General features: G+C 37.1%; 1 protein-coding gene across 7 annotated transcripts in view; it reads left to right on the forward strand.

Annotated features, from left to right (window-relative positions):
* Positions 1-27,838, forward strand: part of JAKMIP1 (janus kinase and microtubule interacting protein 1) — a 155,853-nt gene that overhangs the window by 70,992 nt on the left and 57,023 nt on the right. For all 7 annotated transcript variants that reach the window (XM_027642641.1, XM_027642642.1, XM_027642649.1 and 4 more), the window contains 4 exons: positions 29-303; positions 11,991-12,485; positions 24,746-24,955; positions 25,642-25,761. In XM_027642641.1, the coding sequence (XP_027498442.1) occupies positions 175-303; positions 11,991-12,485; positions 24,746-24,955; positions 25,642-25,761 (954 nt within the window). In that variant the 5' untranslated portion in view covers positions 29-174. The remainder of the gene's footprint in view (positions 1-28; positions 304-11,990; positions 12,486-24,745; positions 24,956-25,641; positions 25,762-27,838) is intronic.

Here is a 27,838-nt window from a genome sequence, read left to right on the forward strand (position 1 = left end):
TCTGTTCCCACTACTTTGTTTCTTCCAGGACATGAGAGACTGCTCCCGTGATGGCAGAGGTTTGTGGGAAAGATTTTGTTGAACACTACCTGTCTCTTAAATGCTAAAAGCAGAAGGCACTAGCTGGTAGCTCAGTGTGGAGCAAAAATTTTATTTTAAACTTCAAAAATAATTATGTCAAAGAAAAGTCGTGCCAAGGGAGAGAAGCCCGAGATGGAGATTGAAGCCCTGCAAGCTGCTAATGAGGAGCTACGAACTAAATTAACCAACATCCAGATAGAATTTCAACAAGAAAAAAGCAAGGTATTTGTCTATCTATATTTTCTGATCATTCTTCTTAACAGTAGCACTGTTAGAAAACAGCGGAGTTTCATACTAAATAAAATGCATTAACCTTAAAAGAAAAACTTGATAAAGTAGTGAAATCAGAAGAATTACTGATAAACTGAAACTGGTGCCAACTCTTCTAAATGGCATGCAAAAGGAAGTAAATATCCCCAAACATCCAGTCACTGAAATTTGCAGTCACAATATAAATGGCATTAGCTTACTATGACTTAAAGGCAAGGGAGTTTTGTCATTTATCTTAGCACTGAAAACTGTATGTTGTAAAAAGAAAAATCTTTTGTTTTCAAAATCAAACATCAGCACCTTATTCAAAGTGCATCACTATGGAAATTATTTGTGTAGGAGTCCTGATTTGCTTTGCTGAGGTTATGATGCATCTGATTGCTAATGAAACAGATCCATCAATATTTATCTGTCCAGCACATGTTCAACAGGTATTTTGGTAATCAAGAGAACACCTAGAAGAAATTATTAATTCATGAAGTATGTATATATTTATAAAGATTAGTATTTACTTTTATATATCTCTGTAGACAGTTGAAAATATGGACAAGGCAGTAAGCTTATTTCTATTCTGTTAGTTTTTTAGTCTCAATGAGTGCATTTGACTTTGCACAAGACAGTTCTGGAGATTAATCCATGTGCAAATGGATTTATCTGTGTTTGTTTGGTGATACTGTAGTTGCAAGTGTCCAAAGACTTACCAGTGGAAAAAGTATGCACTGAAAATGTGTCCACTTTATATAACATAGCTTTGTTCTAGCCTTGGTTTTTTTATATGTGTAAAATGTGAAACATTTGAATAACAATATTTCTGTATGTTCCAGTTTCTTTAATAGCCTTATGTGTTACTCAACTTTGAATGGTCTTATTTTTCATATTTTAATTTACAAAGCAAACCAAAAAATGCCTGAAAATGCAATCTTCAGAATTTATTTCTTACAGAGGAAAAATAAATAATAAAGCTTTAATTTTTTTTTGATGCAATAGTATATGTCAGTATATATCAGCCAACTAAATCTGTGTTGCCTTGGAAATTTTTCTTCTTTCCAGACTAAAGCAAAAAGTTATATCTCTTATGCATCAGGAGTACTTATGAGTGAACAAAAATGACAGGGGTTTTGCTATTGGCTTCCTCATCCAACTTGTCCTGCTCTTTTTTTGATATAATGAGAATAAATTTTAAAATAAGTGGCACAAACTACTTGTGCTTCTTAAAATCACACACCATGGAATTTACTAGTGGCCTCTATAGTTTTCTGGGTGACAAATTGTGTTATTTCACTGTCATTTTTAGCATCTCATTGTTACTATTTGGAGACTTGTTAGCTGATGGTAGATTACATTTACATTAGCAAATTCTTCTTTTTAGTTATTTTTTCTTATTTCCTATTTTGTTCTGTATGACTTTTTATATACAGATGTGAATTTTATCATAATTTTTTAAATTGTATTAAAAAGAGCACATGGTTATAAAGTTATCTTATACCTTGAACAGAAGAATGAATTAATTTTGAGTCCTTAAAGTACTTGGATTCTAAAAAAATCCACGAAAATATTACATGAATGCTAGGAAGAGTTTAGCCCTGATACACTTCCAGGTTTGATGCTTTACCTGTAACAGCATCACGTTTAACTTTGATTCAACTAAGAATGAGGTGTAATTACAAAACCATAACAGCTGCAGGAATGTTTTCTATAACTAGTCTGTTTACTTACCTGTGTTCAATGCAGTAAGATTTGCTTCATTTTGGTTACTTGTTCATCTTTCTGCAGCTTGAGAATGTCATATTTTCTAGTATATTGAGGTTGTTATCAGAGACACATCTGTGTATTGTGCACACACATCTGCAGAGAAATGAGAGAGCTCACATATGCAATCTGTAGGTGGATATGAAAGAGGAAATTACAACTAGTAATTGCATTGCAGTCTGCAGTAGATTCTGCGATATGTTGGAGTGCGTTTCTGGGAGGATGCAAGCGAGGATGGAGATCTTCAACCTCTTTCCCACATCTTTGCTGTGGTGCTTGCTCTAAATCATTTAAGTAGATTTGAACCATGCAGTTTATTTCCCAGCCTACTCTCAGTCTGTGCAGCATTTATACAGGATGCCTTGACTGACAAGATGAGTAAATCAAAGCCATAGGGATTTTTCTGGTTTAGACTGTAGTTTAAAAATGAGGAACAAAACCAACAGAAATTTTGTCTTGGTATCAGAAAAGTAAAAACACTGTACTTAGAGAATTCTAAATAAATTAGATAGCTTTACTGGCACAGGAGTAAGAGAGAAGTATTGAAGCTGCTAAACAGATAGCACTGAGGCCCATGGGACATAAACTGTGTCAGGAAAGGTAACAAACTCTTTTGGGGCAAATTAATTTAATTTTCCGAAATTATTTTGTCCCTCATGCATATGCCTATATTAATGTTTTATCTGAGAAGGAACATTCTAATTGATGAGAGATGTCACAAATGGAAATTAGTCTTACCATACTTTTGCCTGCAAAATACTGCTTTCTCTGAAATAAAATTTTACCCCAGAGACATCCAAAACTTTGTGCGTATTTTCCAAGTTCATTTCGTTTCACTGTTTGTTGATCCATTTATAAAAATTTCTTCTCTGAAGTTGTTTTCCTGCATGCTTATGCAATACCTGATCCAAAACTGATAGGTTTGCAGGTCTTCGAAAGCGCATCATCGTAGGTCTTTCTTGGTGATGTTTTGGGCATCAGACATATGAGTAGCTGGGTTCATTTATTAATGGGTGAAGAAAAAGCTGTGGCTCTGCTTTAGTTCCTGTGTACTACCTCTTGTTTTGGGGACACTTGTTTGATAGCTTTGGGCAGCCTGTTGATAGCATGTCCTCCTGGACTGTAGGTTTGCTGCCATCTATGGAGATCCTGGAGAAGGAAATGCATGAACTGAACAGGTGTTCATGTACTGCCCTTGCTTGGCTACTGAAAAAACTTGGTTGGAAGACATCCAAAATTTGGGTATTGAGTAACCAAGAGAGTTGACCGAAGCACAAAAATTATACTTATTTCAACATAAGTGGAGGCAGGACTTGCTCTGACTGAATCTTAGTCTGGTACAGTGAGCACAAGGAGCTGCGGTGAGTGAGCATGGTCTTGGCAGTCAGCTCAGCGGTTTTTCTAAATGCTTGTGCTGAGATACATGAATATTTAGGAAAAAGTATTACAAAGTACCTATTCCTATCGAGATAGTTAGCATTAATTAGAAGGTAGTTTTCTGATATTCCAAGTAATACTCTGTTCTTGACAGCAAGGTGTTGAAGTGTTTGCTGTCACTATTACTCCATGTTCACCCAGTTTAGTTATTGTTTTTAAATATCCATTTTCTGCTTGTGACTGTACCTTTATACTTGAGATCACAACATCTGGAAATTAGGATAAATGAGATATTTCAACTCAGTTGCCACTATATCACCTCACAATTGCCTAGATTGTTTTCATAAACCTCATGCTTTTCCCAGATTTCTTTGGGGTTTTTGAGCTTTGATGTTGGATGTTGAATCTGTTGTAGGTAGAAAAAAAATCTGTTTTCAATGTGGGAAATTTAAAAAAAAAAGAGAGCATGTCATACAATCAAGACAGTTTTATTTACTGGGGATTGCAAAAGTAATATGGAAAAGAGTTACGGGCAGTAAGGATGGAAAAACTCTAAATACAGCTGTTGATTTGAGTATCCAGACATTATGAATATATATATATATATAAATTGTTATTCCCATAAGTTATGTATGGATTAAGAAAGGAGCCAGTTAACTTGCTGAACTATAAGGACTGCACTGAATAGCAAGGAGAAACTATGGCGTTATGTTTGGGAGTGAAATATGGCAACCTTCTTGGAGCAGGGAAATGGATGAAGTGTTGGTGAATCAAGTCACTGCTGAGTGGGATTCAGAGGAGGTGCATCCCTTTGGGTAGGTTGTTTCCTGACAGCAGTTGAAGGGCATTTGAATTCAGCTATTCTCTACACTTGATATATAAAAGTAAATTCTGAATACTTAAAAAAAAATCACTAAAACAAGAGAATTTTGGACATCTGAAAAACATTGGACAGTAAGTAACAAAGTTATTAGGAATAGATATAGCAGCATTACTTCAACCAGAATTCGAAATAATTAAATGAGTGAATATGCTAGCCATGATAGTGCAATTTCTAACCCAGGTAAAACAGATAGTTAAGAGAAGTCAGACATTACTAAACAGATGTTAAGCAATGACTATCATTAATTTAGCTGGAATTTTGTTAGAAGAAGTTGACAGAAAACACAGTGGAAGAGATCCTAAAAAATTTTGATGGTGCAATTCTACTCACAACTGTAGTAGAACCTTTAAAATTAATGTATCTTATCAGATTATGAGTGTTCTGGTTTTAGTTTAGATAGATTTAATTTTCTTCATGGTAGCTTGTATGGAGCTATGTTTTGGATTTGTGCTGAACAGTGCTGATGACACAGTAATGTTTTAGTTATTGCTGAGCAGAGCTTACACAGAGGGTTTTTCTGCTTCTCACCCCTCTCCACCAGAGAGGAAGCTGGGGATGGTGTTTTCGTTTGCATCACTAGTCTTTTTTGGGCTTTATTTTCCTCTCTATTTTTTTCTCTTACAATGTTTTTGTTATATTTTGTATCTAGTATTAGTTTTTTCTCTCTAATTCTTTAACTGTTCTTACCTCAAAGCACTTTCATCCTTCCCATTCTCCCTCACCCCACCAGAGCGGGGCAAAGTGAGAGAGCAGCTGTGTGCTGCTCAGTTGCTGTTGGGGTTAAACCACATAACTGAACAGTGAGTACAAATTCATTTAGACAATGTCTGATATGGTGGAGTTGTGTCTGACTGGACATTGCCTAGACCATCTTGCTCTGGTTGACCCTGCTTTGACCCAGGCTGTACTGGATGACCTCTGGAGATTCTCTGCAACCTCAGCTATTCTATGACTCTATGTTCCTAAATCCAGGTACAAGCTATCTAAGTACAGTTCAATTAATTTTTAAAAAGCTAGTTTAGATGCATGAGTATTTTTAAATGGAAGACCAGTAAACATGTACCTTTTTTTCCTTTCCCTTGAAACTTGCAAGTATTTGAAAGGTAAACCTCTTTAGTGTAATTTAAATAGCAGAGGGTCTTAAGACATCATGGATGATTTTTCTTCCTAGCATGTCATTTTCATTGTGCTGGATAATCTGTGTATTTCTTCTTGAAATCCATGGGGAACAAACCAGTGGGATTGAAGATAGGTAGGCAAATAGAGAACTTTGTCAGGAAACACAAACAAACCCAAACTCAACCAAACAGAAAACTTCAAGGTTTTGTTCTTAGTTGTTGAAGAAGCTAAGAATCTAGGCTGAACTCTGCAAATCATGACAAATGTCTTCTATCTTGGGTTGCTATTACAAATACGTTGCTGTCCCCCCTCAATATTTGTCTGTTGTGTTGATAAAAATGGCACTGGTGTTAGATCCACCTTTTTCATAATGACATTCTTTTATTGCTCATGTCACAGAAGTCTTACCTAAGTGACTAATTTTAATGGCATGATCCAGTGCGAGCTTAAATTGTAATAGAAAGGCTGTTAGCTGAACACTAGATTACACTAGAAGTGTGCTTGAACAGGAGTAGAGTTTACATATATTTTAGAAAAAGCAGAGCATGCGGGCTTTTGTTCTTTTTGAAAGAAAGTTGCTCTTGAATATGTTTTTTTAAAACAAACAGTAGCATCTTTGCCTGTCGGCGTCATCCCTAATAACTTGCCTTTGTGACAGTTGGCAATAAATTGCCTACCATAATGTGAGTTCACAGAATCACAGAACTCTTAGGGTTGAAAGAAACTTCTGGAGATCATCCAGTCCATCCCCCTGCAAAAGCAGAGTCACCTAGAGCAGGTTACACAGGAACATGTCCAGATGGGTTTTGAATGTCTTCAGAGAGGGAGACTCCACAGCCTCCCTTGGGAGCCTGTTCCAGGGCTCTGCCACCCTCATTGTAAAGAAGTTCTTCCTCATGTTGAGGCAGCACTTCTCATGTTTTAGTTTATGGCCACTGTTCCTCATCCTATTGCTGAGTATCACTGAAAAGAGACTGTCACCATCCTCTTAACATATTTGTATGTATTGATGAGATCCCCTCTCTTCTCTGGACTAAACAGGCCCAGCTCCCATGGTCTCTCCCCATAAAAGAGATGCTCCAGTCCTTCGATCATCTTTGTGGCTCCTTACTGGGCCCTCTCCAGTAGCTCCTTGTCTTTCTTGAACTGTGGAGGCTAGAACTGAGCACAATACTCCAGATGTGGCCTCATTACAGCCACCTCCCTCAACCTGCTGGCCACACTCTTCCTTATGCGCTCTGGGATACCATTGGTCCTCCAGGCCACTAGGGCGCACTGCCAGCTCATAGTCACCTTGTCATCCCCCCAGACTCCCAAGTCCTCCTTTCAGAGCTGCTCTCCAGTGAGTCAGACCCCAACCTGTAGCAGTACTTGGGGTTATTCCTCCTCAGGTGCAGGACCCTACACTCGCCCTTGTTGAACCTCATTAGGTTCTCTCCACTGAACTCTCCAGCCTGTCAAGGTCCACCTGAATGGCAGCACAGCCTTCAGGTGTATCAGCCACCCCACACGGTTTTGTATCATCATCAGACTTACTGAGGGTACATTCTATCACTTTGTCCAGGTTATTGACAAGCAAGTTCAATAAGATTAAACCCATCCTCCTTACCCCTGGGGAATGAACTGACTACAGGCCTCCAATTGGATTCTAATCTGCTGATTATGACCCTCTGAGCTCTGCAATTCAGCGAGTTCTTGGTCCACCTCACTGTCCTTTCATCTAATCCACATTTCCTGAGCTTACCCAGAAGGATGTTGAAAGGCAGTGTCACAAGCCTTGCTGAAGTTAAGGTAGACAACATTCACTACTCTCCCCTGGTCGACCCACCCTGCCAGACCATCACAGAGGGCTATCACATTGGTCAAGCATGATCTTCCCTTAGTGAATCCATGCTACCACTACTTCCAATGACCTTCTTTTCTTTCACGCACAAATTTGCAGTTCCTGCCAAAAAGCGGTGTGGAGAGTATTCCTCATGTGATTGACTATTGTGCCACAAATAAAAAAAATTGTATTTAAATCCATGAGAAAAAAAATGAGGTAATCTTATCCATTTTTATTGAGGAAATGGTTCAGTAGCACTCAGAAACACATATGATTTAATAGAGTATTACCTTTTAGAAATGCATAATTTTAAAATTATGCCATTGATTCCAGTCTTATAGCTGAACTGTTATTTTTCTGTCTCAAGTTCACAAAGCACCTTGTCATAGAAAACGATACCACATGCAAATATCCTATGAAAATATAATCATATTGTTTTAAAGAAAATCCTGCTTTCAGGCACTTTTCAGACATAAGAAAGAAGAAGCAATGATGTTTAACATTATTTTTTGAAGAAATTAGCTTTTGCTATGGCAACAGCATTGTATCAATGTGCGCTAATTATTAAAGATTTAATTTAGAAAGGTAGAAAATAGCTGGTTTATTGGTGCCATGATATCCTACCTAATTTTGTTTCCTTATTGACTTAATTTCTTGTGTAGAATACTTTTCTTCATTTAAAAAAAAAAAGTGCCGGAAATTAAAAAAAAGAAAATTGCTTTAAAGTTTAAGTTCATTTTGAAACTGAAACTTAGGCATATGGGAAAATGCCACACTACTATTTTCATTCAGTCAGCTGCTCTGGAAGCCAGACATGTACAGAACTGCATAGTGTGCAGGAGAGAGGGATGGAGGAAAACGGTAAGGATAGCTTATGGCTTTCAGGGAGGATCTAACAGACAGATTTAACTTTCCATCTTCTCTGATAAGAAGCAGTAACAAGAAAAGACTTTTTGAAGACCTTCAGAATAAGGATGCATCTTTTTTTCTGGGTCGTGAGGTGTGATAAGCATTTAAGATGCTGGGTAAAAATCTAAGATTTTTAGAAGGATTCCAATTCTTCTTGTTTAAATTGCTCTTGCTGAAGGTTTTAGGTAAAATTAGTAGTGATATATGATAATAATCCCTTACTCTGAATGGTTTATTATGTGTTTTCACAGGCAGCAATAATGCATATAGATATTGCCTTCTTTCAGTGAAAGACAAGAAAAATGGAGCAAATATGTCATTTTGTGTAACTCAGTGTTCCTCCAAATTTTCAAAATACATTTCTCATATATTAAAAATGTTTTTAAGAAGTTACACTCATGAATGTGTTGTATTGAAAACTGCTTTTCAGTTGCATGCTTTATGTACAGTATGACTAATTTAAAATTACTGTAGTTCTGGAGGTATATTAAACATGTTTATATATGCCATTTCCCCATGTTGTCATTAGTAGGTTTCATGGCTCAGTTTCATTTCGCAATATGTAAATAATGAGTGTTGCTTCATTTGCAAATTTATTTATAAACTCATCCACTTCTGATGGTAAATAGGTGAGTAAGTGACTTAGCTTTGTTATAGCATCATGGAATAGTTTGCCTTGGAAGGGACCTTTAAAGATCATCTATTCTAACCTCCTTGCCAGAGATTCTCCTATGGAACTGGGTACCCTAACACAAGCACTGAAAATCAGTGTTATCCACTGTAGGCTTGGAACCAGAAGAAATAACACATGGATACATTGTGGAGATAATTTCCAATAGCCAGACGCCAGACTTACCATTTTGGGAAAACCCCCCCACCTCTATCTCTCTTAATAAAGATATGTTATCAGAATCATCTTGGAATAGAGTAACAATACCTGTGCAATAAAATCTGCTTCTGACAATATCTGTTTCAGAGCTGTTACCTTTTCCACAGATGTAATTATAGTGTTCTTCCAGCTCGTGTTTAGTCCACGTTGCATCTAGGCTACTTTCATAAAAATGTAGATACCTTTCCTTCTGCTCCTGCTCCAGTCTATTTCCTTTTTTTGGTTTATATATACATATATGTGTGTGTATTTGTGCATATTTTTTTTTTTTTAATCAAGGGTAAGTTTGAGTTGGTTAATTCTCAGAGTTACTGTTCAAAATAACACCTTCTGCACAGGGAAAGTCTGCTGTCTCTGCTGTCTGAAGCCTTCAGGTCAAGTTGTAGTGGGTTGATCCTGGCTGGGCACCAGACACCTACCAAAGCTGCTCTATGCCTGCCCTCCTCATCTGGGCAGGGGAGAGAAAATAGAATGAAAGGCTCATGGGTTGAGATAAGGACAGTGAGAGATTACTAACTAGGCAAAAGAAACTTGACTTGGAGAAGATTAATTTAATTTATTTCCAAAAAATAACAGAGTAAGGTAGTGAGAGCTGAAACTAAATATAAATCTAAATCATCTTCCCCCCACCCCTTCCTTCTTTCTGGGCTCAGCTTTAGTCACAAATTCTTTACCTTCTTCCAGCCAGTAGTGCAGGGGGACAAGGAATGGAGGCTGTGGTCAGTTTGTCGCACAATGTCTGCCACTCCTTCCTCCTCAGGTGAGGACTGCTCACACTCTTTCCCTGCTCCAGCATGGAGTCCCTCTCATGGGAGACAGTCCTTTATGAACTTCTCCTAGGTGAGTCCTTCCCAGGGGCTGTAGTTCTTCACGAACTGTTCCAGCATGGTCCCTCCCATAGGGAGGGGAGTGATCTCATTGACACAAGTCCTGCCAACAAACCTGCTCTAGTCTGGGCTCCTCTCTCCGTGGGTCCCCTGGTCTTGCCAGGAGCCTGCTCCAGCATGGGCTTCCCACGAGGTCTCAGCCTCCTTTGGGCACATCCACCTGCTCCCGTGAGGTATCTTCCAGGGGGTTGCAGGTTGATCTCTGTGGGCATCCACAGGCTTCAGGGACACAGCTGACTCACCATGATCTGCACTGTGGGCTACCAGGGAATCTTGGCTCCGATGCCTGGAGCACCTCCTCCCCCTCCTTCTGGCCTGACCTCTGTGTCTGCAGAGCTGTGACTCTCACATATTCTCTCTTCTCTCTCCAGCTGCAGTTACACAGGTTTTTTTTCCTCTTAACTGTGTTATTCTAGAGGTCCTACCACTGTTGCTGATTGGCTTGGCCTTGGCCAGGAGGTCCATCTTGGAGCCAGATGGTGTTGGCTCTCTCAAAATGGGGGAAAGGTCTGGCCACTCCTCACAGAGACCACCTCTGCAGCCCTGTAGCCTACCAAAACCTTGCCACATAAATCCAATACATTAGTTCAGACTCTGGAAATTCTGTGGTTGGTGTGGTGCATTTGAAGAGTAACATGTTGAACTCACTTTATGGTCACTCTTACTCTAAGTAGTAATCTTGGATTCACTGAATATGTTTTATCTGAGATTTTTGAGTTAAAATGTCCCATTTTTCCTAAAGCAAACCCACAAAAGTACCTGTCTAGCTCTCTATAGACAACGCAGGTTTCTGGCCCTTTGGTGTTTAATAAACCCTTTGCTTTTGTTTTAGCTGTATAATCCAGAACCATGCAAAATATTATTTGTTTTAATTAAACTTTCACAGTAAATGATCATCTGAATATTAATAGAAATCTCCCATGCTTTCTGCAATATCTGAGGCAAGTTGCAATTTTCCTTAGTTTTGTGTAAATTAAATGCATGACATGACTACAGATCCCACCTTTGTGTAGCATAGGTACAAGCAGATGTGACATTGACTGACATCCTGCTGCTCAGTAGCTTCTTTTTTCCTGAATCACTGTTTGGTATGTATGTTTGTATTGCCACTCAAGGTTAAAACACAAGTCTTTGAAACCTCTGCCTCTGACTTTGCTTTAGATGAGAAATACATGTATGGAGCCCACGTTTCAGCAGTCACTGTGACAGGGATGGTACTATGCCTGATGAAATACCTTATAGCCTTTCTGGTATACTGCAATAGACCAGCGAACTTCTTTTATTTAGTTTTTTTTCTTCTAATTTAATATCCCACTTGGAAGGAGCATTGCTTTCCAGGCAGCCTTCTGAGCATCATTTTATAATGAGGTTTCATCACAGTGGGTATTATTATATGAGGCTTTAAGATTTTTCTCCTACTTCCTCCCCAGCCCTTAGAGTCACTGGCCTATATTTTTTGAAATATCTGGGGACATGAGTAGTCTCAGTTTTGGAGTGAGGTTTGAGGTCCATTGAATAGACTTGATTTTTCAGAAGACCAATTCTTTTTGCTTATCTAATAATTGACTTTCCCATTAAAAAAGCTAAGAAATACAAAATAAAAGTATTTCCAGCATAAACACAAACTCTTTTCTCTGTGTTTCATTCATTTTCCATTTACTTACAGAGTGCAGTAGAGGGGTTATGGGTGAGAGTAGTCTGAGGTGGTTGGTGCAGGAAATAAGGAGATAACTAGATTGTATGTTGCTCAGTTTTGTTTTATTCCTAAAACTGTGAGAACTCATTGCCAATTGCACATACCCCTAGCATATTCCTGAACATGCACATGGCCTCTTCCCAGTCCTGGTTCTCTAGCTATTTATGGGATAGAGAGGTGTAAGATGTGCAGTCTTTGTTTTTGAATATTGAGGATAGGTTTTAATAACCTTTCAGAAAAAACTTCCTTGGTGACTTTTAAAAGAGTGGTAGTGCTAGTTAATAAGTATTTTTTTGTTGTTCCAGGTGGGAAAACTGAGAGAAAAAATCCAAGAGGTTAAACAAGAAAGGGAGCAGGAGCAGCACAAGCACACTGCCTATGTTTCTGAACTGAAAGCCAAGCTCCACGAGGAGAAAATGAAAGAGCTTCAGAGTGTCAGAGAGCTACTGATCCGGCAGCACGAGCAGGAGGTGGCAAGAATGGTGAAAATCAAAGATGGTGAAATTCAGCGTTTGCAGTCAACAGTCAATGTCCTGCGGGACGGGGCGGCTGACAAAGTGAAGACGGCGCTGCTGAGCGAAGCAAAGGAGGAGGCTCGCAAGGCGTTCGACGGTGAACGAATGAAGTTGCAACAAGAGATCTTGGAGCTGAAATCTGGCAAAAAACAGCTTGAAGAAGCTTTGAACAACATTATGCAGGCGGATAAAATGAAGGCTGCGGACCTGCGCACGGCTTATCAGTCCCACCAGGATGAGATCCATAGAATAAAGCGTGAATGTGAGAGAGAGATCCGCAGGCTGGTAAGTTCATGAAGGAATGCTGTTTATTTCAGTTTATAGCAGGTATTAGTGTATTGCTATATGTGCTCATAAATACCAAAGCAGTCTTTGGCAGTAACATCTTTCATCAGTGCCGATTGCTACAGTAGGCCACCATTTCCACTTCTTTTTCCTCCTTAGAGCAAAGATGAACCTTGGCTCTATGGCTTACCAGCCCAGTCCAAAGCTTTATGTCCCACCAAATGGAAATGAGCCAACCAATTCTTTCCAGGATGAATTTTTTTTCTCAACAGATTAAAGAGATAGACTTTCCCTTTCCTACTTGCTCAACTGTACTCCCAGTGACCCTAACAAGTCAGGCATTGCTCATTTGACAATGCAAAAACACCTCTGTGAGATGGTAAAACTAACTCCTCATAGAGCTTTTATATTTAAATTGGAGGAACTAATTGCGCCAAAACAAGGCAGTGCCTTTGCTTCTTCTGCATCTTCATCCAGGTCATTCAATTTTAATAATTGTTGCCCTTTTTTAAGTTTCAAATTTTCTGTGTTTTTTCTATAGCAACAGAAAAGTTAGGGCCTAGGACAGCAGGCTTTTTTTTCACACTTCATAAACCCTAGGACTTCAGCACAGATGGCAGACTATGCTGTTTGTATAACATGGAAAACCATGTTGACATTTCCTGACAGTGGGTACCCCAAATATTTCAAACTATTCAGCTTTGTACAATGTAAAGAATCTAAGATGTGCTGTGCACAGTAGTGCATTTAGGGATGTCTTAATCCAATGATACTTCTGTTTGGTAGCGTGATATTTTCCATATGTATGTATATATCTAATCATTAATCTGCACAAACTAGCAGTACAATAGCTATGCAAATAAAATCTAAAATTATAATAAACATAATATTTATCTTATGTCAAGAAATACAGACTTTAAATAGAATGAAACATCAGTTTCCTTAAGAAAATATCTTGTCAGTTTGCATTTGCACAGATATGACCTCTTATTTCTTGTATTCTGTAGGAAAAATTATGGTGAGGGCAAGCTACAAACATGTAATATCAGTTTAATGGTGGTGATTTTCTGTCTGAGACAAAGAAAGCTTTTAATGCAATTAATATTTATGCTTTAAATGAATTAGATGTTGATCAAGTCTCAGGGGTATTATTTTCTTCATTAATTAAAGACCACTGCAAAGACTGACAATGTGCAGTTTCTGCAATCATAGTTTCTTTCATATTTTCTTCTGTATTATAATGTAGAATTCTAAAATCATGACTATGGAGTACAGGCAATTTTAAAAAGTGTTAATGAGGAGAGAAAGTTGGTACATTCTGGTATGTGTTTTTCTGAAGAAAATTTTCTAAATGAATTTAACCTTCTCAAGGAGGGTATTCTCAGTAAGAAATGGTGAGGCAAGGCACATAGCGGTGCACTCCAAATTCTATCATGCCAAGTTGCCCCAGTAAACACACCTTTGCCATGCCTTTGAGTGCTATTTTAAAGGAAACACCTAATTCTTCTTCTTCAAGAGTAGAAGCTTTCAGACTTTGCAGTGTAAGGGTGATGAAGAAGGGCACTCTGTTTTCTGTGTGGCACAAAAACATCCTGTCAAGTCATTCAGAATTTTAATTGGAGCCTTGCAGGGCCTCTGTTTTTCAGTACATCTAAAAAGGTGAATGTGTTGGAGTAGTGTGTGGAATACTGTGGTTTCCTATTCCCAGCACCAGAGGAAGCCTGACATTGGTCCCATGGGCTTTGATGGGAAATATTCGTATCTTCCTTCAGGAGTCTGGTGCTGCCTTGTAGCGCCTCAACTCCTTTCATATAATGAATTTCAATTTTTGCATTAAATGGTATGATTTGGTTTTTTTTTTTTTTTTTTTTTGAGGAGTGTTTCTTCTAGGAATTCATAGCAATTTAAGCAGTTCTTATTGCATAGGGCAGTCTTAAATCTGGGGCAAGGTAAAAAACCTGCAGGATTCCTGGATGCTGCTTTGTTCCTTTGAGAGAGCAAGTGGGATTATAGAATCTGATCATCAGGATATTTCCCTCTCTCCTTTCCCTTCCATTTTAATTAGTTCAAGGGATGCTTGCCTTCAATTTCAATTTAACCCTGTCGGGTCTGGATTTGGGGTTCTCAGTTGGTTCCTACCCTAGCGGGATGAAATGGCAAGGATGTGACAGTCAGTGTTATTAATATTAGCACAGTTCTGTAACTGAACTTCAATTAATGTGCTCTTTGATATGTCTGTAGTGTTTTATGGCACTATTAAGAAACCAGCATCTTTGGGATTAACAGCCTAAATGGGCTGGTCGTACTGTAATTCAAATTCAAATAGAGTAATTCAGAATGCAGTCTGATTGTCTTGTCAGACTTGGCTGCTTTATTTTGCATTTCAGATCACAAGTTACTTTTGCAAATATATTTCTTATAGATAATACAGCTGGAAAAAAAAATCAGTGTTTTTGCCATTAATTGTAATACCCATGACTAATTTGAATAAAATCTTGCAATTCTTGGCTGTTATCAAAAAATAAGTATTGATAAAGGAAAATAAGAAAATCCATTGTCTGTGCATGTATGGATACACTTGTATTGAGTACATGAACGGGTATGCTATTATTGTACAAATGTCAGTATTTTAGAAATATGATTAATCAATTATGAGATTGTCTTCATAGTTTTGAACTGAGCAATGAAAAATACCCAGTAAACCTCAATAGACACAAAACTGAATGGGGAATAATAGGGGAAAGGAAAATAGTTATTTGTCAAAAAATAATAACCACTTTTTCTCTGTGCAATATGAAACTATATTGGAATTTGTCAGTTCCTGCAGCTGGCAATATAGCAGTGATATAAATGTTTTCATTAATTTAAGAAATTCTAACTGATGTGGATTTTATTCCCCTGCCCCCCAAGAAAATATATTCTCATTGTATATATGCATAAACACAATGTGTTGTCAGCTAAGAAGCCAGAAATATAAATAGCTAGCAACAAACTGGAGAAACAAATGAAATAGATGTCTTAAAAATAAAGAGAGATCTTGGGAAATCAGATAAGAAAGCGAGAACAGATATTACTTTATTTTTTCAGCCCATATTTTGAGTTTGACCAGTTACATTTTTCTATAGAATGAAAACTATGTTGATACAGATTCAGATACTTGTAAATAGAATTAACATTAAAAAACAGCAAATGAAAGTAAAGGAAAAAAATCAGAAATAGCAAACTGAAAAATAATCTGCATGAAGGAAAAATGTTAAAGCCTGTTTTTATGGATCAGGTTTTTTTTTAAAAAAAGGTATACAAAATCATAGTTGAATTTTTTGTTCTTGTGGTTTCAATATCAACAGACTCAAAGTATACATCCCACTGAGGGCTACATATGCAAGCATGTACATACCTAAATAACACTATGTCAACAGCCTTCTGTTTTAATGACATCCTTGTAAGAGGTATGTCTGCTTTCCTTCTGAGGTTTGGACTAAGGTAAGTTTAATATAGACCTGATTAATGGTCACAAGAAGTTGAGTTTATTAAGCTGTGTTTATAAAGTAGGTTGAAGAGCAGAACTGTGCTACAAAGGCATTTAATGTTTTAATTTAAATTTAGAAAAGTATGCAAAATAACAGTTTATTTCAGCCAGTTTTTCCTAGGCCTTGATTAAGCTTGTCGTTTAACTGACTTACTTGGTTTTGAAGTCAGGAGTAAAGTTAGTTTTCAGGGGTAAGTAAAGTCTCTCTCTTTTGCCTGACATTGTTGAAATAGCATGTTCACATTGTTGGAAACGGACCAACCTTACTTTGTTATCAGCACAGCTGGGAAGGAAGGCGTGGCTATGAACTGTATCATATTAGTTAGAGGTTACATTTATTCTGGGACTACTGGCACACTATTTTTAAGAAGGCCCTTACTTTTCAAGGCATGTTTTCCTAGGTACTGGTTTTGCAGAGATAAGACTAATGGACACTTTACAGTGCTTGCCTTGGAAAATACATGCAAAAGCCCAGTCATTGAATTATGGTATCACTGACCTACTCATTTATAGTATTTCCTGAATAAGAAAGAAACTGAATGTTTATTTTGTGAACACTGTTAATATAAACATAATATTTAAACTTTGGAATAATTAGATGACACTTGCATCCTGCATTTTGTGGTGTATGGTTTTAATAAATATTATTTCTTCTCTTAGAAATGTCTTTAACATCAAGCTATTCAACAACTAAATACCATTTTCAACAACTAAATACCATAGTGCACTGTTAAAATCTTTACACATACAGTCTTCCTAAATATTATTAAACATCTTATACTGAAATGAATTGAAAGACTTCAATGTAAAATAGTCCGAGTTTTCTTAACCACAAAATCATTATAAAAGATTCCACTGATCTTATTACGTGCACAATAAGGTCCTTGTTTAAGAGAGCACACAGTACACCAGATGAATTAAATTTACATATTTCAATTGTATTTTCAAATAGCCTCATAAAAATTGTCTGAAGGGTAATGTGACAGTACTGCAGATTCATAGTTGCAAGACAAAAAATCCTTTTGCTGCTAATAGAATCAAAGTAAAAGAAATTGTTTTCACTAGTGATTTTCAGAAGTTCCTGCTCAGCCATGATTTATGGAGACAGATGCACTATTTAAGCATCCTTAGTCTCCTTAGTCCAAATTATCTTGCTGCATAAATTAAAAACTCCTTCCAATGTGAAATCCTTCTTCTGTTTGGTGTTCGCCAAATATATATAATGCAGTACATGGAAAAATATAATTCAAACTAATAGATTAAGCAGTTTTTAAAGGTAGAAATCAATGCAGTTTGACTGAAAATTCAAGGGAAAAAACCCCTTATGGAATAAGCTTATATACTATTTATATTGATATTTTTAAATATTATAATTTCAGTTTTGTGTATGTATAACCCTTGATCTCATGATTTAAATGAAAGCTTCTGAAAGACTGAGGGTAACATCTTTTCAGAATTAAGGATTAGGCTATTCCCATTCAGGACAAAACAAAATTTCAAGTCATGTCTTTCACAAATCCTATTTTCTAACCTTGCACAGCTCTTAATGTGTTTGTTTGTAAGCCCCTAGTGTATTATGTAGCATTGACATTCCATATGTGAACTGTAGTATCATACAATCATGGAAAAATTTAGCTGGTGAGCATCCTCTCAAGGTCAGCTGGTCCAATGTTCTGCTCAAAGCAGTGCTGCCTTGAAAGTTGGATCAGGTTGATCTGGGCCTCCTCCAGTTCAATTTGAAAATCTCCCAAGACGGAATTAGACAGTCTCTGTGACAGCCTGCCCCAATGCCCAGTCACTGTGAAATTTCTTTCTTCCTCTTTCTATAACTTTGATTGTCGCTCCAATCCTTTTGCTGTGCGTCTTGGAGAAATGTCTGCTTTGTTCATCCCTGTGTCCCCCTTGAGATAGCTGAAGGGGTATCTGCAATTGTAATGCATCCTACCTTCTTCCCTTGGCTGGCTGAGCGAGCCTGGCATCTTCACCCATTCCTTGAATGCTGTGTGCTGCAGCCCCATAATGGTCTTACTGGCCTTCCTCCAGTTATATGGCACTTATGCCAGTTTGTCAATACATTTTTTTGTGCTGGTGAGCCCAAAAGTGGTGTGATTTCACAAGTGCTTAATAAAAGGCTAAATTGCTTCTCTGTTCTGGCTACGCTCCTCCTGGTTTGGCACATTATAAAGTTAGCTTCAATCACTGCAAGCTCTCACCACTGACCCATATCCTACTTGCCATACAGGACACCAAAGTCTCTCCTTTTTTCTTTCTTCTTCTTTATTACCATTGCAGAACTGGCAGCTTCAATTGGCATCCAACCTTTTCTGTTGCAGGCAATTGAACTCTCCCAGGGACAGGACATTGTATCTGTCTTAGGTTTTTTGGCTCATTTCTCCGACATGTCTAAGTCCCTCTAATGTTGTTCCTGTCTTCTAGTGTAGTAACAGCTCTCCCAAATTTGGTATCATCCACAAATTTGAGGAAGATGCATTCCACTTCTTCATCTGGGCAATTGCTGAAGATGTTGAAATGTGTTATTCCCTTTGGTTTTCAAAGGATAAAATTTAGAATACCAAAAAAAAAAAAAAAAAAAAAAACCCAACAAAAAAAACCTTCTACCCTGTAAGAGATTCAGCAACTCTTTTTCAGTAAAACCTGAAAAATAGTAGAAGAAGAAGTTTAACACTCAACCAAAACCCAAAATTATATACTTTGCAGTGGTGGCAACAATTTTCTAACAACATTCACATTCTCCCACATTCCCATTACTAAGATTTTGCCATTTTAAGGCAGTGAAATTTGTATCTTTATGTTACATACAGCTCTGGGGGCAATGCAGAGACCTTTTGTCTCCAAAAATTCTGGAGCAGAAGGACAGTTGGCTGTTGTCAGGCCACTACCCGATCCTTCGCTGGCCTGAGGAGAAGGGTAGAGCCTGGCTTTACTCACTTCACTTGTGCAGTAGCAAGTACATAGGAGTTCTGATTCCTAACCAGAGTCTCAAATTTGGGAAGCTGAGCTTTGAATCATCCAGTGCAGTTGTGCCTGGTTGGGTAGAGCCTGCTGTAGTCTCCTGCTTTTTCTCAGCCACTTAAACCCGCATGTATTTCACACACAGCTGCTGATACCAAATAGTAGATACTTCCCTGGATTTTGCCATCTGTTTGAGATGCATGTTTCAGCTGCATTCCAAGGCTGAACTAATCTCCTTCAAGGACCCTTCCATCACCTCCAGCACTGTAGGACTGCAAATAATACTTGGCTTTCTGTCCTCTGAAGATTTATGCTTGTCCTCTCAGGAGCTAACAGGACAGCATTCCAGCCAGACATTGTTTTAGCCTGAACCAAGCAGATATAATGAAACCTTTTTTTACAGTGCAGGCTCAGCATTTTATGTTTGTTCTTAGTATTTTCTAAAAAGTCTGTTAGGGTAAGTAGGTCACAAATTTGACTTTTATATCTCTGTGAAAAACATGGAACAGTATTAAAAATCCACAAAAGTTGCCTATGGTGTGGCACCTGGACAAAAATATTCTAAAGTTTGTATTACTTAGTTCTGCTACATTTTTCATGTTTACGACTACTTGTTCATTATAGCTCTGTTAATGAACACCTGGGATAGGTAACAGGAGAAATCCAGTTATAGGGGTTGTAACTGGCTACAGTAATGACTTTTGAGAAAGATGTGAGAAACCTGCTATCAGTAAGTTCTGGAATTTTCTGCCCATGTGGCATTTCTTGTATAATTTATCAAAACTTTTAATATATGCCTTGTCTATAAAATTTAAACACTTTAAAAAAAATTATGGAAAAAGCTAGGGGAAGAAAATATTGACTGTTGGTTTAGAAAAATTACACATTAAATTAAGTCATATCTACCTATGTCTATGAGTCTCAATACTCCGCTGAATGGCTGTCATGTTTTGTCCCTTTCCCCCCTAAGATTCCTAAATAAGCAGCAAACATTTATTTAACTAGCTGACCCTGTCTGGTGTAGAGAATGCTATGCATAACACTGGAATATTGCAATTCCTCCCTCCAGGTGGGCTTTCAGTTTGGGATATTTTTGTTAGATCTTAGTGTCCCTTTATAAATGTAAAAGGTTTTAATTCCATTTGGTTTAATCTTTACCTCCTTTTTTGAGTAGCATCTCCTTTTTGTTCTTCCTAGTAACCAACAATTTCTCTAGTAACTAGCAATACCTCTTCTGTCAAAATAGCCCTGTTTTCAGTGTCAGGCATTTAGTATGAAGATTAATTAAACTTCTGGAGAAGAGGACTGTAGAATTTTTTTCTGCAGTTGGCCAGGGGATAAATTTGACAAGGATAGTTAAAGAGGAAAGTCTTACACTTGGCAATGCAGCAGCTGGCTTTTTCCACTTTGGAAACTGAGTATGTCACTGCCTTGATAGATGTGGCTTTTAATTCCCTGGGAATTTCTCTTTCAACTTTGTGCGAGGCTGAAGTTCCCCCAAAGGTCTCTGACTTTCATTCACTGTAGCTATTGAAGTGTGGAATAATTGGCAGAGGATACTTTTTCCAACAATTGGCTTGGTTTTCTTTCATGTTTGATAAATATTATTAAAAGACTCATTTCTGCTCATTTCTCTCAGCTGTTAGGAGGCAGTTAGATACCTGTTCTTAGGAACCTGGGTAATTTTGACACAGGCTATAAACGCTAGCTCTTCTTGGCATAATGTGTGTAGTGTCTGTGTTCAAGACCTAACATATGATAGCACAAAACCCTTTAAGAATTGATACTTTAGAAAGCTCTAATTTTAACCAAGAGCTCCAGAGTTACTTATGCTACTCAAGGTGATTTCTCAGTAATTTTCCTCTGCGTGTGGTTGTGAATGATCTTATTTTCTTTAAAACAGTCTTTCAGAGGATATTTCTGCTACTTTTCTTCTTAAGGCATGTAATTGAAAACGTGTTCTAACCTCATGTTGCTCCACTGTCTTCCTGTCACAGACTTTTTGTATTGAATTGTACCGTGCATAAAAAAAAAAAATCACAATTCTAAAGTCGTTTAAAATCTATACAAAACAGAATGTAAAAGAGTTCATGTGACCTTGTTGTACTTTGTAGCTGCAAACAGTGGGCAAATTTGTTTTAAACTGAGAACAAATTTGAAAACAAAGAAGCCAGTTGGAAGGAATTTCTGGAATAATATATTTGATTTAACACAATACCTGTGAGTCCAGTGCATGGATTGGGATCTCATTGTGCTAAATATGTTGGAAGAAAAGATGGTATCTTAGTGAGAGGTCTCAAACAAGTTGTAGTACAAGCAGGATCACACAAAAGCAGTGGTAGGAGATTAGTGCAGTCAAGTTCCAGTTGCCACATGTTGTTCCTTCAAGTAGGAACAGTGCCATAGAGGGAAACATGAAAATGCTTCTTAGTTTGATCATCTGAAGTGTTTCTGTGCCTGAAAACTTTCTTTCCAACTCTGTCACTTAGTCTAATAAAAAATATTACTTCTATTTTAGACCATGTAGATTCTTAGACAGTCTTGGCTATGATAGTGTTGCTTCCATAATATGTGCTTGATCAAAATAGCAAGTAGTAGGAAACCTTTACTAATCCATTTGGATTTTCATTTGCCTAATGGAAGATACTCTTCTCCCCACTAAAACAGAGGCATGTAATACATGGTATAATATACATACCTAATGCATACCTAATTATATTAGGCTGTTTTCCTTTATATTGCCACCTTTTTTTTTTTCTTTCATGTAACAAAATACGACTCCGGTGGTTCTCTAGTGGGACAGAACTGACACGGAGACTTTGAACTTTTACAACTATTAGAATATATAAGACTAGGCTAAACTAAAGTCTTTTTAAGTGGTTGACCTTTCTTGTATGGCAGCTTTTGTTCAGTTTAAACCTAAACCATCTTTTTCCTAGACGTATACCTCCTCTTTCATTACCTTCTGGGCCGTTGACCTGCTATCTCTCCCACGTGGAACTGAGGAACGTTGCATTGCTGTAAAACATTTCTCTTCCTTTCTTCTGCACTCTGGAGCAATTTGTATTCTCTGTTGAGAAAGCAGGCAGGGAGGATGAACAAGTTTGCTCTGTACTGTGCAAGTCTGTAAAAGTAGTAAGTTCTTTTGGTCAGGAATTGGGGTAAATTTAAGAAAATTGAGACATTAACTAGGTTGATGTAGTTACACCAGATAAATAAAGGGTGTACCTGTTCCCTTGAAGACAGGGGAATTATATTGATCCCAAGGCTTCTGAAACAGAACTTAGAGGTGTTCTTGATGCAGTTCTATTCGTCTTTATCATTCGTGGTAAGTTGAGTTGCTTAGAAATTCTTTGTTCTGGTAGTTTGTGCTTATAAAAAAGTGCTGTTGCAATGTTCTGTGTATTTGTGTGTGTGTACACATACAAATGTTTACAGGAGTAAGAGGTTCTCTAGTGGTTACCTGCAACTTAAAATAGAATAGATTTGTAGTCATTACAATTATATTGCAATTTTTAATTATTTTCAGTGTCTCAAAGATTTTTCTATTTGATTGGAACATGGGGTGCTTGAGGTTTTTTTTCTGAAAGTTTCCCCACATGTAGATTTTATGGTGGGAGAAAGACTAGTCAGAAGAGCAGAGGAGAATTCTCTCTTCCCTAACCTCCACCCAGAGCCATGCTCTTTCCTGGCATTTCTCTCTTTATCTGTGTGAGCTTGTGTGACCAATGGAAGTGTGCAAGGAGGGTGACACGGGCGTGACTGCACTGGTCACACCTGTTTCAAACGATCAGTTCAGCAAGTAGCAGACACATTGAGATTGTGCTTTCTTTTTTCTTCCAACTTAAAACATATGTCATTGCATTTACCATTTCAGTTGTGGAATTTTATAGAGTATGAAATATGCTACTAATGGGGTAACTGAAATTACAGCTGCCTATGTAAACTTGGGTCTTCTTATGAAATGTGTGCCTTGCATGGACAAATTCCTGTGTCAGTTGTATGGATGTTCAGTTGAAACACCTGTGTAACTGAAAGCGAAACTCTCCACAGTATTTAGTTACATGACATTTTTCCTCCCAGTGGCTCCCTGATAGATCGGTGTGCATGACAGATAGCATTCAGTAAATGAAGCAGCTGCTTAATTTTTGTCATTGTTCACTGCACAGTCCCTCTGAAAACCTGCATGTTACAAATTCTTCCATTAATAAAAACTGCATTCTTTTCCTGCAAGTCCTTTTTGACAGTCTTGTGAGACTTGAAAGTCTCACAAATGTGAATTTGCATACTGGGAAGTATTGTTTTTATTTACTGTGTGAGGAGCTGGGACCCAGCAACTTTTCCACATCAGGAAAGAAATCTCCATCAGAACCAATCTTCATCAGTTCCAGTTAGAACTTAAAAGTAGTCTAGACCAGATTACTCACTTCAAGTCTGACCTTTTTATCTTTGATCATGGTTCAGCCAGGCCATCTCCTGCCGCTCAGATTCCTTACACAAATGCATTTCACGTGCTTTGTAGACTGTGAAAGGATTAAGGAAAGAATCCTGAAGAAGCAAATTGCATCCAATCATGTAATCTCATTGTGTTAATCCTGTGCATCACTTAGACTGAACTATAAATTACTTCCAACACTTCCTTTTTTTTTTTTTAATCTTCTTTTTTCTTTTGACGTAACTTGAAATAAAGGACTACTATGGATGTAGGACTATAATAAACAAGTGTAAGATTTAACAAGTTCATGATTTCATTTTATTTTTTCAAATAAGTTTATAATAGTCTTATTTTCAAAATTCTATGGGTTTCTGTTGGCCAAGAAAACAGTTTTGTAAACTGAAGGTGATACAGCACAGTTCCAACAAATATATTATAAATGGTTGACATTCTTTTTAAGAAATCTGTTTCTATAGTAACTGCTGCAGATTGTCACTTCCTCTAGGATTTGGAATAGTACCAAAGTGAATTTAACACTGATGCTGTGAGGGACAAATCCTATGAGAGCTGCAGTAGATCACTGAGAGCAGTGTGCTTTATTTGGTATGGAGATGTATGAACACACAGTTCAGTAACCACAGAGGGTGTTTAAGAACTATTTCTTCCTACCCTTTATTCCAATGCTCTGTGTGGTTTTACTTTTTTTCTTCTGCACAAAGACTAGTCCTCGTTTGATCTTATAACAAGGGCACATAAAATACATAGGTATGCTTAAGATTTTCAGTTTTAATATTGTGTGTGTATACACTACTAATTTTTAATACCTGTGAAGGGATTTACCACATGTGATTTTTACTAATAAAGAGAGAGTCAGTATGGGGCAAATGTTTATGGCTCAAGCTTTGAAACACAGCCCGGGTAAGTTTTAAAAGGTGTGTTCGTGTGTTATCTTGTACTAGCCCTTTTTCTTCTGAAACAAAGTGAAGGAAGATTTTTCTTCTTACAGAAGTATGTATCCTCAGATGAAGTGGATGTTTTCAGTGCATATGTATTCTGTTTCACTGTATCTTTGCATCTGATTTTGTTTCTCTTGAGTTGAAACCTTACCAAGCAAACTCATGATCAAGTGAAAGCTGAAACTTGTTTAAGGAGAGAGGAAAAGGCTCTAGAAGAGATATATTTTCTTTTTTTTGGCAACCACAGTTTGGGTGCTGATATAATTCTCACAGAAACAGAACTTTGTTTTTGCAAGTTTGTGGGTATGCAATCGGTGAACAGTTGGGGATGTTACAGAAACTTCCTTCTTGCATTATTTCTTTCCAGATGGACGAGATAAAAGGCAAAGACAGGGTGATTCTAGCTCTGGAGAAAGACCTTGGTGTCCAGGCAGGCCATACACAGAAACTGCTACTTCAGAAAGAAGCTTTGGATGAACAACTTGTCCAAGTGAAGGAGGCAGAACGATACCATAGTAGTCCTAAGAGAGAGCTTCCTGCAGGAGTAGGGGATATCACTGAACTCATGGGAAGTCCGGTAAGAAAATTGTTTTTTCTTCAAATGTTTGACTAATTGCTACCTGGGTGTTCACGTTGGGTTTGTGGTTACTTTTAAAATACTGCAAGGACCAGTTAATGGTAAATGGCCCTACACTGCACTGTGCTGTTTCACTGATAATTTAGAAACTCCTTGGACCTCTTAAATTGCAAACACTGTTGAAAAATATATATAACTTTTGGAATTTACATTGTGATCTCCAGCTGTGAACCCCAGTATTTCCTCACCTTTTCATTACTTTAGGAATATTTTAACCATTGGCAAATAGGTACTCTACTTCTCAAAACTTGACCCATGTGATTTTAATCTGTGTCCTATACACTAGAATTGTTTTAGCTGAGAGTAAGGAATCTGGTGAGAAGTAACCTGTTATGCATGAAATATTATTTATCTACTGTTTGGTTTTGGTGGTTTTTTGTTTTTGTTTTTTTTTTTTAATTGTTAGACCTTTACATACATTTCACAAGCAGACAGTGTTCATGTAGCTTTTTCACAGGATGTTATTGTTTAGTGTTTCAGTTAATTAAAGTAGGTTTTCCAGACATTGATGTACGAGTGTATTTTAAATTTACACAATCTACTTGCTAAACCATGATATTAAATTAAGGATAGTAAAATATTTTTTTAAAGATAATTTTATATGTCTCTATGTTTTTGATGTAAAGGAGCAGCATTTGGATGAACGAGATGTGCGGAGATTTCAGTTAAAAATCGCTGAACTGAATGCTGTAATAAGGAAGCTGGAAGACAGAAATACTCTCTTAGCAGATGAAAGAAATGAACTGGTAAATTAATTAGTAATAACACAGATGGTGACTGGGAGGGCATCTGTATAGCAAAAGATTTAATGTTGGAAAGTCAGTATTATAAATAATTTACAAATTAGTCCTGTTGGTTTCAATCAGTTATATCTAAGTATAACAGAGATTTCTACAGAAGTTCATCTTGTGATCATAGAAGACATGGATGGAATCTTTCTTGTTCCTCAAAAATAAAAATGTACAAATTTATTTTAAGGTCATTGTAATCAAATTGACTGGTATCTTGCCTGTGGCACTGTGTAAGGGTGTTGTAAAACATGCATAATCTATGCACTTAAATTACTGTATTAATATTTTTGAAATTTGACATTGTTTTTATGACAAGCTTATATTAGCTGGGAGTTAAAAAAGCTTTCTTGTGTTAGTGATGAAATATCTGCCATTACTCAAGGGAAATCTCTTAAGTAGGTGAAATTATCCTAGGAGAGGGATAGTAACTTACAAAAGAAAGGATATTACATGAATTTTAAGAATGAATTTTATTAACTTGCTACTTAATTGCTTGTACTGAGGTTAATGGTAAAACTCCCATTGACTGCAATGGGAGGTGAGTTTCAAAACAGGAATTTTTACGTATGTCCTATAATGCCCTAATTCTAGTGGTGGTAGAAAAGATTTTTCATTCTAAACAGATGGAGCCTATGTATCTGATTGTAAAATAATTCTATTATGTATGGTGAGGGCTGAAGTGGTGCCATATGTCAGTCCTATAGATGAGTGAAACATTGACATCTTTTTGAAACATTGACATCTTCCTCCTTGCGTTGTCAGACTTAGCTCTTCATGTTGAGATGAGAAGGCTTTGCTTTACAATAAAGGGACTTGATTTAGTTATGACATCTCAGTGACTATCAGAAAATCTAATTCTTGAAGTTTTCTTGTCCAACATCTTGCCTGAATCTATATTAATAAAGGTTGAACAATTTAACAATGCTAGGCTATATTTGAATGAATTTAGAACATAATTGTGTCTTTTTCATTAAACTTTTCATCTTTAAATAGTTTTATAGTCTAAACAGCCCATTCACAGGCCAAAAATTGATTCCTGGTTAGCGATTTAAGTTTCTTGGCATAAAAAGAACATGTGTTTTAGCCTGGGTATACTTTACTGTTTTTCCTACTTAGCCTTGGTGTTTGTTGTTTTGGGTTTTTTCCCCTCAGTTTTCCTGAGGGGAAACATCCATGCTTTTCTCTGTTCTGTACTCTCAAGAACATCTTGTCTTTTTTTCAAGATAATTCCACCTCCTAATCCTTTCTGTGAGCATAAGTAATTCAAAACATCCCTGAAGAAATCTGAACCCTTCAGGCAGTGTCCCTCCAGATAGACGGCATGTATGACTCAGTCAAGTGCTCTTCTTGATTCTTGATTTAGAGATGTAAGAAATATATTTTGGAAGAGATATGGAGTAGGTTTTACCATATTGTGAGACAATATTACTTAAAATAATATCAGTAATATCAGTAAGGCCATGTGATTAAGCACTGTGAAAAACATTTGTCTTTTGAGAATGAAATAGACAAGCAAGTACTCAGTGAAATTATCTCAGGAAAAAGACTATCTTTTTCTCATTTCCAGTTAAAACTCAGTAAATTCAAAAATCTTTTGATTGGGAAAAAATAGATTATTTTTTTCCAAACAAAGCAGCTCATTAAATAGAGTGAAATATTGAATACACACAAATACAAGAAAGAGCAGCAATTTGCTTTGTGTAATTGTCTAACATCGTAAAACCACAGGAACAAAATTGAGCAGCTTGAAAATGTCAGCAGAATGCTGAGATTGAATCTGTGCCCTCTGGCTGACTTTCTCATTGCTCTAATTACACATTAGGTGAAGGGTTTTTTAAAGCAGAGGAGGAAGAGTATCCTTCTACTGAGGGACAATTGGTGAGAACAACTTGCTTAGAGACCTAGTTTGTCACCAGAAGCTTATATACATTGAGATTAGTTTGTAAAGAAATCATCATGAGTGTCTACCAAGAGAAAAATTCAGTGACCAGATCTAGTGTTTTGGTAGACTGTAAAAAAACCCCATGCCTTA

This window comes from Corapipo altera, unplaced genomic scaffold (genome assembly GCF_003945725.1).
Source record: "Corapipo altera isolate COAL_440 unplaced genomic scaffold, ASM394572v1 22, whole genome shotgun sequence".
Taxonomy (NCBI): Eukaryota; Metazoa; Chordata; class Aves; order Passeriformes; family Pipridae; genus Corapipo; species Corapipo altera.